General features: G+C 44.6%; 1 protein-coding gene across 1 annotated transcript; it reads right to left on the minus strand.

Annotated features, from left to right (window-relative positions):
- Positions 1-1,226: 1,226 nt before the first annotated feature.
- On the minus strand, positions 1,227-15,186 carry LOC112229581 (ubiquitin-conjugating enzyme E2Q-like protein 1). The gene is made up of 3 exons (XM_024395510.2): positions 14,743-15,186; positions 13,562-14,482; positions 1,227-1,993 (listed from the first exon to the last, which is right to left on the minus strand). The coding sequence occupies exons 2-3, from the start codon at positions 14,294-14,296 to the stop codon at positions 1,862-1,864; spliced, it is 867 nt and encodes a 288-aa protein (XP_024251278.1). The 5' UTR covers positions 14,297-14,482; positions 14,743-15,186; the 3' UTR covers positions 1,227-1,861.
- Positions 15,187-16,497: the final 1,311 nt, after the last annotated feature.

Raw genomic sequence — 16,497 nt, forward strand, 5'->3', positions numbered from 1 at the left:
TGTTGAGGAGTGTGTGTGTGATGTGCCAATGCAAAATAGCCACTCTGAAGTGTGTGGTGTACAATCCCATGGGGAACTAGTAGAGATGATCATTTCCTCTGGTCAGGACATCATCATCATTACCCCTCTAACAACATCTCCATACAGTAATAATGTACTAATACCATTACTGGCATACCGACGGTAAAGAGATCAGCATAGTACAGTTACCATCACATAGGAACACAATGAAAAGCCATGTTGAGACACACACATGCATGAAAGCACACACTCCCTTCATGTGCCTGGTTATTAGCTCGACCATCTGGTATCTAAATCATGGGAATTATAGCTGCTGGTCTTCTCCTACACATGATAATATGACGAGAGAGAGTGAGAGGTGAGAGAGATTAAGAGAGAGCTAGAAAGAGTAGAGAGAGAGAGAGAGAGGGGAGAGAGAGAGAGCGCTGTAGTTGACTGCCATTCTCTTCATCGTACAGAGTCTCTGGGTATAAAACAAGTGATGTTTTTTCTCCATTAGAAATCAATAACCATGTATGCAACACAGTGAGGTCTAAATTTAGCCACAAAGAGGGAGAGAATGAGAGAGAGGAGAACAGAGAGAAAAAGAAGAGAAAAGGAAGGGGTGAAGGGGTGAAGGGGTGAATGGGTGAAGGGGTGAATGGGTGAAGGGGTGAATGGGTGAATGGGTGAATGGGTGAAGGGGTGAATGGGTGAAGGGGTGAATGGGTGAAGGGGGAACGATAGAATGGGTGAGATAGAGAGCACAGCTCTACATACATTACAATCTTCATGTTGCATTGAACTGTGAAAAACAGCACAGTCAAAAGGAAAAGAAAGGAACAGAGAGAAAAAGAAGAGAAAAGGAAGGGGTGAATGGGTGAATGGGTGAATGGGTGAATGGGTGAATGGGTGAATGGGTGAATGGGTGAATGGGTGAATGGGTGAAGGGGTGAATGCCGTCCTGCACAGCCAGTCTATTAAACATCAACAGGCTGGTTTGTAGGTAAATGATCAAGCAGGCAGAGGGGATGGAAAGTTTGACTACAGTTCAGTGCAGTGTGGTGTCAGCTTAGAGAGAAGGATGAGAGGAGAAGAGGAGGGAAGGTGAGCAGGGAAGGTGGGGTAAAGCTTGGAGAGAAGGATGAGAGGAGAAGAGGAGGGAAGGTGGAGGGAAAGAGGAGGGAAGGTGTGCAGGGAAGGTGGGGGGTAAAGGTTGGAAGGTGGGGTAAAGGTTGGAGAGAAGGATGAAGAGAAGAGGAGGGAAGGTGAGCAGGGAAGGTGGGTTAAGGTTGGAGAGAAGGATGAGAGGAGAAGAGGAGGGAAGGTGAGCAGGGAAGGTGGGGTAAAGGTTGGAGAGGAGAATACATCGCCCTCTTCGCAGTAGTCTTTCACAGTCTTTACCCGTAGATCCACACACAGTCTGTCTGAATGTCCCTCAGTGTGTGTGGGTGTGTGTGTGTCGGAAACCCAATCCATGGCCCGCTGTGACACATACTCCACTGACACACCCTCCACTGACAGACACACCTCACTCTGAACCCTCTACTCAGCCGAAGGGAGAGAAAGAGAAAGTGAAGGAGGGAGGGAACGAGGGACAGAGGAGTGCAGCGCTGGAGGGATGTGGAGAAATGACGACTTGATGATGGCAATGATCGGCAAAGTGAAAAAGTAGACCTCGATGACGAGCGTTCGTTTGTTCATTTTTCTGAAGAGTTTCAGTGAGGTGATTGAAACAACAAAAACTAAAAACAAAACAACTGGAGCGGTGGAGCTGTAGTGTCAAGAAGGAGGAGGAGTTGAATTAGCGTGGTGTGTCGTGGTTAGCATGGCTAACTAGCGTCATGGCCAACCTCTTTCCTCAGCCGTCAGACACAGGGGGGGAGACCCAGCCGTACTTCTCGTGGGTCTTCACCAGACTCTTAAAGGTGGCCTCTGCCTCTTTGCGGCTAAAAGCCTTCTTGGACTTCCCTGCTTTCCTGCAGATACGCCCCTACGGAGAGAGAAAGGGAGAGAGAGGGAGAGACATGATTAGTACAGTATTTACATAATTCATTGCCTCAACCAATCACTGATACTATAGAGAAAGAGAGATAGATAATGAGTACATTACATCTGCATTCAACACCTCAAGTATTTTCACCCAACCACCATCTTCCATCTTGGTAATAAAAGAGCAACAACTGTATTTTCCTCGCACACAAAGGCTAATAATATATGTGGGAGAGAAGGAAAAGAAAAGAGAGAGTGTAGGCGGTGCATGTGACACTAAAGCTCATCGATCTCTTAGCAACAGTGGCTCAGTCTTCTCTAAAGAGCATTGTGTGGGTGGGAGAACAAAATAACACAACATAAAGTCCCTGACTTTATCTTAAAAATGTGAATATTTAGCCTCAGTGGCACAATAAGGGGCATACTAAAGCTAATATAAGATGCACGGCTGATTCTGCCTTTGGAGGCTTCGTGTATTGTTTTAAATTACATCATCTAATTTATGATTCACCTCTGGAGCATAACGTGTCGGAGAGTCAACTCACACACCCACGTACACACAGGCATGGAGAAAAAGAGAGAGAGAGAGAGAAGTGCTGAGAAAACACAGGCCAGAATGGCTCCTTGCCACCACAATGGTAAATCAGTTTCCATTGGTCACACTTAAACCACATTAAAAATGAATGTATTAAAAGAGCGGCTCCTGTGTCTAGACGTCATTTTGGGTCATAGGGATCAAGAAATCTCCTTATGGCTCTGGTGAAAAGTAGTGCACGATGCTGACTCTGTCTGCATCTGAAATGGCACCCTATTCCTTATATTGTTCATTACCTTAGGATGTCATTTCTGGTCAGAAGTGTTGCACTTCATGTAGAACTTGAGATTGTTTCAGATACAGCCATTTTTGTGTCAAATGAAGGGCTTTGTGTGTCTGGTCGGCCATTTTGTGTCTTGAGGATGCTGGGGGTGAGTAGGATGAGATCATAATGCTGAGTGGTCAGGTGATTAGCAACACAGTTTCCATGTCTGACTGAGCTGGTTAATGAGACTAAGTGACTCAGACAGATTAGAACAGGAACATAATAAGAACAGGAGGATCATCAGCTCGGGACTAAGGCTGTGTCTCAAAAGTTAGAGTGGTAGGCCCACTATAGGGAGTATCTCAATTGCATGCTCCTCGCGTCCTCTCTCTCCTCTCTCTTCGCCTCTTTCTCAAAACCCATTGAAGGAGAAGGTCAGAGGGGAGGGACCTCTGACTTTCTCATCAAATGTTTTTTTTTGAGAGGAGAGAGGACGCAATGAGTATGCAATTGAGAGTCTCCCATAGACTATTGATATGCTCACTCAAGACACTGTGTCAGCAGTAATGGCCACCCTTTTCTCTCAAAATGACTAGAATGACTGGAAAAGTGAAAGAAATGTTTGGTATTTTACCAGGCAGAGGAATCCAGAAAAGACTTCAGTCGTCGAGACAGACACAACCTTCTTATGAATAAATCACTGAGTTCCTGAAACCTAGGACCCCTTCCTGAGAGGTGAAAGGTCAACTGCTTGCCTACCTAATCGTTAGCTTGGTATAATCCTGTCCATCTGTCTGAATAATATTATATTATGTGCCAGTTGCCGCTGTTACAACCACGGTTTTCTATATACATAGATGACTGACAGGGAGACTGGCCAGTGGATTAACACACACCCATTATTAGACCAATTACAATACACACACATACACGCACGTACGCACAGCAGAAACTCTAAAATCTCATCAATTATGACCAATTAACCAATTAAATTTGAGCCAATTTCCTGAATTGTCTTGCACTGATTGAATTAAACTGGATATCACAGCCATTTAAGAGCTAGGCCTTATTTCCCCTAATCCACCTTGCCTGGAAGAGAGCAATGTAGAGACTGACTACCATGTGGTTTACATTGCATCAATCAACAATATCACTCCATCGGTCAGCACACTCCATTAACGTGCAACGATTATTTCCGTCCCTCTAGCCACCACAGCGGTTATTTCCTTCCCCTTAGCTGTGTGACGATTATTTCCGTCCCCTGTCTGACCTGTGCACTGGGTATTAACTTCCCCCTTGCCAGGGTGCCTATGTTTGCCAGGGGACAGGGTGCAGTGGTGGTGTGTGTGGACAGACTAGGGACAGAAATAACTCCTTCCTGCCTTAGGGCATGTCCAGGCAGACGCTTAACGAGACAGAAATAACAGCGAGAGAGATAGAGAGAGAGAGGGGAGCAGGAAAGAGATGGAGAGAGAGAGGGAGAGAGAGAGATAGAGGAGAGAGAGAGAAAACACAGAGAGAGAGTGAGAGAGAATGAGAGTGTGAGAGAGAGAGAGAGAGGAGAGAGAAAACACACAGAGAGAGAAAGAGAGAGAGAGAGAGACCGAGAGAGAGAGAGAGAGGGGGAGCAGGAAAGAGATGGAGAGAGAGAGGGAGTGAGAGAGAATGAGAGTGTGTGTGAGAGAGAGAGAGAGAGAGAGAGAGAGAGAGAGAGGGGGAGCAGGAAAGAGATGGAGAGAGAGAGAGGGAGTGAGAGAGAATGAGAGTGTGTGTGAGAGAGAGAGAGAGAGAGAGAGAGAGAGAGGGGGAGCAGGAAAGAGATGGAGAGAGAGAGAGGGAGTGAGAGAGAATGAGAGTGTGTGAGAGAGAGAGAGAGAGAGAGAGAGAGAGCGAGAGAGAGAGAGAGAGACAGAGAGGTCGAAAGAGAGCACTCATGAGCTCAGTGAGGTAAATGGGCAGCCTGTCTAAAAGCTCTTTGATTTGAGAATTAAAAAGAGGAAATTGAGCTTTAATTAACTCTCTAATGTTAGGAGGGAGGGGGTCAGAGAGAGGACAGGTGTGTGTGTTTGTGTGTTTGCGTACGTGTGTGCGGATGTCTTGGTGAGATTGTATTTGCATCCAGAGTGTGTTGAGGCTGTACACTGCAGTAGTCTGTCATTGTTTATCTAGTTCACTTCAGCCTTCCCTCCCTCGCTTGCTCACGTCCAGTGGGACACACACTTGTCCGTTGTGTGAAGTGAAGTGGTTGATGGGTAATCTTGTGAATGGAGATCAGTCAATGGGCCAGGCAGTGCTCCGCCTAGTGCCCCAGTGCATCTTGGGAAGAGGATTTGAACCTGGGATGATTGCATAACACCTGGCTACATGTGCCAGAGAACAGGATCAAGATGAATAAACATGCCATGGGACTGGAGAGGTGGACATATCAACACAACAACATATCACTGAAGACTTGTTGTTGACTGTGGAGATTAATGTGCAATATGCAAACAGATATACTAGAATTGCAATATGACGTGATGTGATGTCAACACATCATGTCTGATTGTGTGTAGCTTGTGCAACATACAAATATACAGTACCAGTGAAAAGTTTGCACACCTACTCATTCAAGGGTCTTTCTTTATTTTTACTATTTTCTAAATTGTATAATAATAGTGAAAACATCACAACTATGAAATAACACATATGGAATCATGTATTAACCAAGAAAGTGTTAAATAAATCAAAATGTATTTTTTATTTGCGATTTCTCAAAGTAGCCACCCTTTGCCTTGACGACAGCTTTGCACAGTCTTGGCATTCTCTCAACCAGCTTCATGAGGTAGTCACCAGGAATGCATTTCAATTAACAATTGTTAAAAGTTAATTTGTAGAATTTCTTTCCTTCTTAACGCGTTTGAGCCAATCAGTTGTGTTTTGACAAAGTAGGGGTGGAATACAGAAGATAGCCCTATTTGGTAAAAGTCTAAGTCCATATTATGGCAAGAACAGCTCAAATAAGCAAAGAGAAACGACAGTCCATCGTTACTTTAAGACAAGAAGGTCAGTCAATGTGGAACATTTCAAGAACTTTTAAAATTTCTTCAAGTGCAGTCGCAAAAACCATCAAGCGCAATGATGAAAATGGCTCTCATGAGGACCGACACATGAAAGGAAGACCCAGAGTTTATTAGAGTTACCTTCCTCAGAAATTGAGGCCCAAATAAATGCTTCACAGAGTTCAAGTAACAAAAACATCTCAACATCAACTGTTCAGAGAATAATGTGTGAATCAGACCTACATGGTCGAATTGCTGCAAAGAAATCACTACTAAAGGACACCAATAAGAAGAGACATTAGACTGGTGGAAATCTGTCCTTTGATCTGATGAGTCCAAATTTGAGATTTTTTGTTCCAACCGCCGTGTCTTTGTGAGACGCAGAGTAGGTGAATGGATGATCTCCGCATGTGTGGTTTCCACCATGAAACATGGAGGAGGAGGTGTGATGATGTGGGGGTGCTTTGCTGGTGACACTGTCAGTGATTTATTTAGAATTCATGGCACACTTAACCAGCATGGCTACCACAGCATTCTGCATCGATACGCCATCCCATCTGGTTTGCACTTAGTGAACTATAATTTGTTTTCAACCCAACACACCTTCAGGAGAGTGATGGAGTGCTGCATCAGATGACCTGGCCTCCACAATCACCCGACCTCAACCCAATTGAGATGCTTTAGGATGAGTTGGAACGCAGAGTGAAGGAAAAGCAGCCAACAAGTGCTCAGCATATGTGGGAACTCCTTCAAGACTGTTGGAAAACCATTCCAGGTGAAGCTGGTTGAGAGAATGCCAAGAGTGTACAAAGCTGTCATGAAGGCAAAGGGTTGCTATTTCGAAAAATCTAAAATATTACATATATTTTGATGTATTTAACACTTTTATGGTTACTACATGATTCCATATTTGTTATTTCATAATGTTGATGTATTCACTTTACAAACCCTTTATAAATACAGTACCAGTCAAAAGTTTGGACAGACCTACTCATTCAAGGATTTTTCTTTATTTTTACTAGAAAATAGTAAAAATAAAGAAAAATCCTTGAATGAGTAGGTCTGTCCAAACTTTTGACTGGTACTGTATTTAAAAAAGGGTTTGTAATAGGTTTATAAGTAGTTTACAACTATTATAGTTCATTTTCTGTAGTTGTGCAGCATACAAATAAATGTATAGAGGGTATGGGTTTATAAACTGTTTATAGACTTTTACTAATCTCTTCCTGACAAAAGATGAAGTGTAGAAAGGTAAAACATTTCAGAGTAAATTTGGTCTTAATTCAATAATGGTCCTCTCTGGATGTGGTTAGGTTCATGGTCATGACCACTGACCCAAATAGCTGTGATAACATGTATGATAACACTGATAATCAGACAAGGCCAAACCGCTCCTAAAGACCATGCAGTACTTGAATTGGAGTGGTGCACCTCACATTTTCTACTGCTTGAGTACCGCTTATAGAATAATCACTTGGATATTAACTCTGGTACTGTAAAATTAAAGAACCAGCACTTTTTTCATTCAACTTCAATCTAGTCTAGTACACAGCAATGGGGAAACCATAGGAATCTATTGTCTTTCTATTCAGTAATTATATCATCCTCCCATGCAGGAGATAGTTATTATTGGATGTGATTATTTCTCTCTCAAGCAGAACCACCACAGGGAACCACAGAGTAGCATTACTAGTAGCATTCAAGTAGGAATTACTGTGTTAGTTTCACGTTTGGTATGTGGCAAACCAATCACATGGGAAATCGGGATACACATACAAACGCACAAGCAAAGACGCATGTGCGCGCTCACACTTGCATAATTAATCAATATTGTTTTCATTAGCAAACTGGAGGAGGGAGGCACTGGGATGTAATTAGTGTACACTGACTGCAGAGCTGCTCTCGCTCTCTCTCACACGCTCTGTCTCCCTTTTAATATCACCCCATCAGAGTGTAATCACAGATAAGATGGAAAAAACAAACTGCTAATCAAGATGCGTGTGTGTGTGTGTGTGTGTGTGTGTAGGCTACTGTGTTTGTGCATGTGATTGATTGAGCAGCATTTAACTGCATTCTGAAGGCAAAAATGTCCCCCTTGAAGCAGAATAATGATCACCAATTCCCCAGCAGAGCATTTCCAGTAGCAGCCATGATAGTTGAGTCTCCTTCACAGGCCTAAGGCCTCAGGCGGTGGGCCTGCTGCTCACAATGCATCATTAGGGACAAATATATTAAGTAAAATTAAATATTTGAGATGATGTGACCAACACCAATCTAGATTATTGATGTCTTTGCTATGGATCTCTTTGGGTGTTGTCACGCCCTGGTCTTAGTATTTTGTGTTTTCTTTATTATTTCGGTCAGGCCAGGGTGTGACATGGGTTTATTATGTGGTGTGTTTAGTATTGGGGTTTTTCGTAGGAATTTGGGATTGTGGCTTAGTGGTGTTTTCTAGCATAGTCTATGGCTGTCTGAATTGGTTCTCAATCAGAGGCAGGTGATTCTTGTTGTCTCTGATTGGGAACCATATTTAGGCAGCCATATTCTTTGAGTGTTTTGTGGGTGATTGTTCCTGTCTCTGTGTTAGTTTGCACCAGTTTAGGCTGTTTCGGTTTTCACGGTACGTTTTTATATTGTTTCGTGTTTCAGCTTCATTAAAGATGTATTTTGGTCCGACTCTCTTTCACCCGACGAAAACCGTAACAGGTGTTCTTTACATTGCCCATGCATTTACGGTTGTGACCACATATGTGTCAATGTAACTATATCATTTGAAATGATACTACACTGAGTGTTCAAAACATTAAGAACACTGGCTCTTTCCATGACATAGACTGACCAGGTGAAACCAGGTGAAAGCTATGATCCCTTATTGATGTCACTTGTAAATCCACTTCAATCAGTGTAGAGGGGGGGTTAAAGATTTGTTTGTTTGTTGATGAGACATGGATTGTGTATGTGTGCTATTCTGAGGGTGATAGTAGGTGTCAGGTGCAATGTTTTAAGTTTGTCAAGGACTGCAATGCTGCTGGGTTTTTCACGCTCAACCGTTTCCCGTGTGTATTAAGAATGGCCCACCACCCAAAGGACATCCAGCCAACTTGACAAAACTGTGGGAAGCATTGGAGTCAACATGGGCCAGCATCTCTGTGGAACGCTTTCGACACCTTGTAGAATACATGCCCTGACGAATTGAGGCTGTTCTGAGGGCAAAGGGGGTGCAACTCAATATTAGGAAGGTGTTCTTAAGGTTTTGTACACACAGAGTAAGGGATAAACGCAGATGTTCTGTAAATTACCTTGGAAATAACAGACGACGCAGAGTTCATTTTCCAAGGTAATGTACAGAACGGAGGCGTTTATCCCGCTTATACCACAGTTGCCAAAGAAAACAATACTAAAGCACACATATACCTGTAAAAATAACATGTTTTCGGGTATATTTTCATTTTGATAATGAATTCATACTTTCTCCTCTTTCCACCTTGTTCTATCACCAGTTGTTAATTATTTTTGTTATTTCTATATGTACATCGTTTGTTTTTTATGTTCCGTTGCCAGCCAACGGTCGCTTGCTAACTAGCCAACTAACACAGTTACGTCAACCTGAGCCAGCAAAGTAGCAGCATTCACGTTTGTTTAGCAACATCTGTTTTGTAGCAACATCTTTTTCGATACATCTGACCATAACAATGCCTGGTTTTGAACATTTGCTACCTCGTCAGGACACTGTTCATTACAGTAGTCGAGGAGATTGCATTGCAAATGAAACACTTAGCAGAAGCTAGCTAAAGTGAAATAGTTTGTTGCTAGCAAATCTGCCAATATAACAACCAAATTCAACAGTATCAGTGTCTGAAAACAGCTGGTTAAACTAGAAACATGTAGGACGTTTTGACAGCATAGCACCACATGCGACATGACTGCAACATTGTTGAAGGACCAGAAAAATGAATGTTCATCACGTTACGTCGTCGGAAGATGCTGCCAGTGTTGCCAACAATTTTCCAAGGAAAGTAGTTGTTGGTTGCTGAATTTGTTGCTAGTTGATGTCAATTTATGCTGTCTCTCATGTTTTCTATTTATGTCACGACTTCCACCGAAGTCGGCTCCTCTCCTTGTTCGGGCGGCGTTCGGCGGTCGACGTCACCGGCCTTCTAGCCATTGCCGCTCCATTTTTCATTTGTTTTGTCTTGTTCCCCGCACACCTGGTTTACATTCCCTAATCACATTGTGTATATATATTCCTCTGTTCCCCCCATGTCATTGTGTGGTATTGTTTTTCTAAGTCCTGTCATCTCCTCCCTTTGCCCGGTCTCCCTACGGCCCTACAGACTTCGGAGGCCTTGTTGACACAAGTCTTAACGGCACTACGGGGTGCCTGAGGATATAGTGTCTGATCGGGGTCCCCAGTTCACGTTGAGGGTCTGGAAGGCGTTCATGGAACGTCTGGGGGTCTCGGTCAGCCTTAGCTCAGGTTTTCACCCCGAGAGTAACGGGCAGGTGGAGAGAGTAAACCAGGATGTGGGTAGGTTTCTGAGGTCCTAATGCCAGGACCGGCTGGGGGAGAGGACAGCGGTTGTGCCCTGGGCGGAGATGGCCCAGAACTCACTCCGCCACTCCTCCACTAACCTCACCCCCTTCCAGTGTGTATTGGGGTATCAGCTGGTTCTGGCTCCTTGGCATCAGAGTCAGACCGAGGCTCATGCGGTGGACGACTGGTTCCGGCGCGCGGAGGAGACATGGGACGCTGCTCATATCCACCTTCAGCGCGCCGTGCTGCGCCAGAAAGTGGGCACAGACCGTCACCGCAGTGAGGCCCCGGTGTTCGTACCGGGGGACCGGGTCTGGCTCTCGACCCGAAACCTGCCCCTCCGCCTGCCCTGCCGGAAGCTGGGCCCGCGGTTTGTGGGGCCATTCTAAGTCCTGAGGAGGGTGAACGAGGTATGTTACAGGTTACAGCTTCCCCCCGATTACCGTATTAACCCCTCGTTCCATGTGTCTCTCCTCAGGCCGGTGGTGGCTGGTCCGATCCAGAAGTCTGAGGTGCGGGAGGTTCCTCCGCCCCCTCTGGACATCAAGGGGGCCCTGGCGTACTCTGTGTGTTCCATCCTGGATTCGAGGTGTCGGGAGAGGGGCCTACAGTACCTCGTGGAGTGGGAGGTGTACGGTCCGGAGGAAGGTGCTGGGTTCCGGTGGCGGACGTGTTGGACATCGAACTGCTGCAGGAGTTCCACCGTCTCCGGCAAATCGCCCTGCACCTCGCCCTACGGGTCGTCCCCGAGGCCGTGTTTTGTGTTACGTGTTTTATGTGACGCGCCAGGCTGGTTTTCCATGTTCCGTGTTTATTTTCACAAAGTGTGTTTATTTGGTAAACTATAGCTTTTGTGACTGTTTTCGCGCTTTGCACTTTTGCCATTTTTGCTGGAGGTTTTGACGCAGCTGCGTCCGTCTGCTGTTTGCTCCTGCAATATAAAGTGTGAGCCTGTTCACAACTCTCTGCTCTCCTGCACCTGACTTTGCTACCAGTACACACACCCGTGACAATTTATTTTATTTAACTAGGTAAGTAAGTTAAGAACAAATTATTTTTTACAATGACAGCCTACCGCAGCCAGACACTAACCTGGACGACGCTGGGCCAATTGTGCGCCGCCCTATGGGACTCCCAATCATGGCCGGTTGTGATACAGCCTGGAATTGCACCAGGGTCTGTAGTGACGCCTCTAGCACTGAGATGCAGTGCCTTAGACGGCTACGCCACTCGGGAGCCCGAGCTCATGCAATGATAAATTATCCAAAGTAAAACATAATATTTGAAGGAGAACAACAAGGAACCGAATTAATACATTCACTTCACTTGCTGCTGAAGACCGAGAGGCTGGAGAGGACTGAGAGGCGGGGGAAGGGGCACAAGTGATGGGTGCATACACACGCAGCAGCCGGCTAGGGCGGAGCCGCAAGCGGCACAGCTGAGCTCGGCCGAGCAGGCACACACACCAACAAGAAAGTCACTAAATGAAACAAAAGTTGCTGTTTTTTCCCTCATTTTCCTCCAATTTCAGTTTGTGTGGTTGTTGGTTTAGCTTTTTGTTACTTTCTAGCAAGTGCGGTCTCAATGCAGTAATTTATATTGACATCATGATTAGGTGTCTCTTTACATCCCGATATCGGATGCATGACTTGACCTTCGCCTCTCCCGAGCCAGTTGGGGAGTTGCAGTGATTGGATATTGTGAAATTGGGGCAAAAAAGGGGTCAAAATTACTACAAAAATAAAAAGCAACAACACTTTTGTCACATGATCCATTCGAAGGTTCGGGATTCCGACCCGGTTGTCATGTCAACACAGCTGTCAGTGCTGAGCAGCACAACCCATGATCATGATTGACAGATCAAGACACTTTTATTACAGGAGATGTATAAAAATTATTGTACATGGTTTAGCAGTCAATAAATGTAATTGCTAAGTGAATCAATTTCAACTGACCAGTTTCCACTGAAATTGTCCACCATTAACTATGATAGCTAGTTTATTTCATTGCTTGCCTGGTTAGCTCATTGCAAGCTAGCGAGCTATGATGTGTTTGCAATGTCATTTAAGCTACCTAGCTAAATTATACAGGCTGCAGTTATTTTATATGCTTGCTGTTACAATATCCAAACGTGGGATAAACAAATACTTTGTGAAACCACAATGTAATGCAGCAGATGACATGGTGTGAGTTTAGAATTCTCAAACAAGCAGCTTCAATTTGATTGGCTGCTGCATGCAATTTTAATCGGGTTTGAGTTGCCTCATGTTACAGCAAAGTTGCTTGATGATGTCACTTGCAACCTTCAACTGCAACTAAAAAGTAAAAGTAAAAAATAAACCCCTCTTATGTCGCTGGAGGGGAGGGGGGGTCCTTGATATTTTTACATAAGTTGCTCTTGTCATGCACAAATGCACCTGTTAAGAAACTACCCGTGAGAACTGTTAGAGCTCCCTGGATCGATGATGAATTAAATAATTGTATGGTTCAAAGAAATGATGCAAAAAGGTGGCTAACAAGTCAGGCGGCTCAGCTGATTGGTTGACCTACTGTCAATTGAGAAGTGTTGTGACTAAAATGAACCACAAAAAAATAATAAATTATATTACCAAACAAGATAAATTACGAAATTAAACTCCCATGCTCACCTATTCCATACCTCGCCATTTATCAAATGATATGGAGTGACCTTGTCATTCTATGTTAGACATTTATTTTCCCCACTAACGGTGAGGATTTCTGGAGGTGATAAAGGATGATGCATTCCGATGAGTCTGAATCTCACACAGAGTAGAGAACATTCAGAGCACAGCTGCGAAATGGCGGCTGTAATGTCACAGCTAAAGATTAATCACGTCTAAAATGTGTAGATAGATTTCTGCTTCTCTCTCCTTCGCTCTCTCTCTCTCTCTGAGACGGGGGAGAGAAATAGGTCTCCCAATATGAGATCTGTATCACAATAAAACAACATTCCGATTCAACACAGTTTGGCAGATATGAACACGGGTAAGCTACTACATTGACAGCTTTTACGCAGTACGGTTACACTAAACATTGCGCATGACGCATGAGTGTCAAGTGTCAACATTCAACACCAAGACTTTACCGCCCACTGCGTCTCGTGTTTCAAAACAACACGCACAAGGGACTGGGGGGAAGAGACCCATGCATTAATAAAACAAATAGATCCTCACCTGTCCTTTTACGAGACTTGCGGCAAATTGCCTCATCACGGCTTCCACTGTGTAGGCGCTGGACCATCCGCGGGGGGTTAACAGCTCCATACATATCGCTCCGCCATCCAGCACGTACCCGTTTTCCAACCGGGGAGTGAGCACCCGCATGAAAGGCGGGGAGAAGGGGAAATTGTCGGGGAAAGAGACATTCAACAGTATGAACTCGGTGTTCGTTTCTTTCATGTCCTGCCACAGCGCCGAGTCTTTGTCTACCTGGTGGAGCTTGACGTTCCAGTCAAATAGGTTGTCGTCGACCAGCTCGACCGTTATAAAGTTGTCTCCCAACCGCCGGATCTCCTGGAGTTCCTTCATGAGTCTTCTCGTCCGGACTTGGGTGCAGTGCTGCCGGTGAGGGGCTAGTGGTGGTATCGAGCCACTGGTCGCTGATTTCCCAACCCCGATCCCACCTCCTCCTCCTCCGCCTCCCATCTGCTGTTTCTCCTTGGTGTCCTTGGCCTGTTGCTTATCCTTTACGGACGGTTTGTCCTTGCTGCTGTGCTGATCCAGCTTCTTCGCTTTTATCTCGGGGGTGCTGAGGAGGTTGTTGGTCTCGTTGGTGGTCTGAGAGTGCTGCTTGGCGTTGTTCTTGGTGTTTCCCTTGGTCCCCTTTAGCGAGCCCTGGTGATGCTTGGGGTCCTCTGTGTCCCGGTCGTGAAGACGAATCAGACCGATTTTACGCAGTAGAGTGGCCATTATGTCTCCGCCGAGCGCAGGGGGATCGAGATTCACGATTCTCCCTTTATAGCCAACCACTGATGTTAGACGGTGAAACCGTAAAAAAACCTTTGCACCGCAATCCCTCAGCTATACTGCAGCCTCTGGACAGACGCTTGCACGTAGCCTATTCCTTCTTCAGTGCATCATTCTGACGAGGTCCGACTGAAAAAACACACACACCATTAATAAACCGATGAACTGCTGTCTATTCGTTTTGCAGTTTAATGAATCTGCCACTGAAGATAAAATAATCATATTCAATAGTAGCGTAGTGGACTGACTGTGTTGTGGCAATTGACTGCATTCCTAGTGGCGATCAATGGTCTGCTTTGAAATATGCATTTACACTGTTATTACTCTTATAAACGGTTATAATTCACACATAGCACACCACCTCTATTTTAATATACACATCGATTTACCATTTATAATTCCGTTCGGAAAAATTAAACCCCCAATGTCCTCGTGTAACCTATGCGACGAAAAGGCGAGTCTTCAGCTGCATTGACAGCAGCTATTACAGTGGAGAGAGAGGGATATTAAACGGTTACCATCCAACAAAGCGAGCTAAAGCCTTTGATTTAACTGCAGCTGCCGCGACACTGTCTCTAATGTTACTGAGGACGAACCAACCCCGCTAATCCTTGGCGAGGACTCACACAATCCTCGTTAGCTCGCTGCGCTCACACACACAAATTGCAGCGGAAAGGGACGACCGGCAGACGTGGGTTGGCTTCCGCTGCTCTACCTGGTTTGAATGGTTAATGATGTGGAGAGAGGGGGATAGATGTGGACGAAACAGGAGAAAGTGAAAGTGGGCTGGGCTTCTCAGCCAATGTCATCCTATCATAGCCGATACGTAAGAGCTTTTCCCACTCCCGTAATATAGGCCTATATGCCTCAGGGCTGGGGACAATTCCATTTCAATTCCAGTCAATTCAGAAAGCAGGGTGATGTCAGCAATAGTGGGACATCAGGTGTAGTGGTACATTTTCGTTAGATTGTACTGAACTATGGTAATTTTGCAACCCATGCACAACAAAAGTTATTTGGTTTCTCCTGAATGTGTTCTGTGTATGAACAAATAGCTGTGGGTTAGTGTGACGTCATTGTAGTGTGTGTGTGGTCAGGTTTCCTAGATTGGGTGACCCATTAAAACTCATGAAACACCGCCATACATACAGTGGCTTGCGAAAGTATTCACCCTGCTTGGCATTTTTCCTATTTTGTTGCCTTACAACCTGGAATTAAAATTGATTTTTGGGGGGGTTGTATCATTTGATTTACACAACATGCCACTTTGAAGATGCAAAATATTTTTTTATTGTGAAACAAACAAGAAATAAGACCAAAAAAACAAAAACTTGAGCGTACATAACTATTCACTCCCCCAAAGTCAATACTTTGTAGAGCCACCTTTTGCAGCAATTTCAGCTGCAAGTTTCTTGGGGTATGTCTCTGTAAGCTTGGCACGTCTAGCCACTGGGATTTTTGCCCATTCTTCAAGGCAAAACTGCTCCAGCTCCTTCAAGTTGGATGGGTCCTGCTGGTGTACAGCAATCTTTAAGTCATACCACATATTCTCAATTGGATTGAGGTCTGGGCTTTGACTAGGCCATTGCAAGACATTTAAATGTTTCCCCTTAAACCACTTAAGGGTTGCTTTAGCAGTATGCTTAGGGTCATTGTCCTGCTGGAAGGTGAACCTCCGCCCTAGTCTCAAATCTCTGGAAGAATTTCCCTCAAGAATGCAAAATTGGAAAAATGCCAAGAGGGATGAATACTTTTGCAAGGCACTTTATGAAACCTTGTGCTAGATTGACAGGGCTGTGATTCTTTCAATTATAATTCAACAATCTAGCTTTTTGTGTTAAATTAGTAGTTATTTGTAAATATATACGGAATAAAAATATAAACGCAAAATGTAAAGTCTTGGTCCCATGTTTCATGAGCTGAAATAAAAGATCCAGTGGTCTTTTATGATCTATACACAGAAAAAATAAAAGGCCACTTTAAAATGTGCAGTTTTGTCACACAACACAATGCCACAGATGTCTCAAGTTTTGAGGGAGCGTGCAATTGGCTTGCTGACTGCAGGAATGTCCACCAGAGTTGTTGCCAGAGAGTTGAATGTTCATTTCTCTACCATAAACCGCCACATCCGAATTCTTCACCTG

This window comes from Oncorhynchus tshawytscha, unplaced genomic scaffold (genome assembly GCF_018296145.1).
Source record: "Oncorhynchus tshawytscha isolate Ot180627B unplaced genomic scaffold, Otsh_v2.0 Un_scaffold_1528_pilon_pilon, whole genome shotgun sequence".
Lineage (NCBI taxonomy): Eukaryota > Metazoa > Chordata > Actinopteri > Salmoniformes > Salmonidae > Oncorhynchus > Oncorhynchus tshawytscha.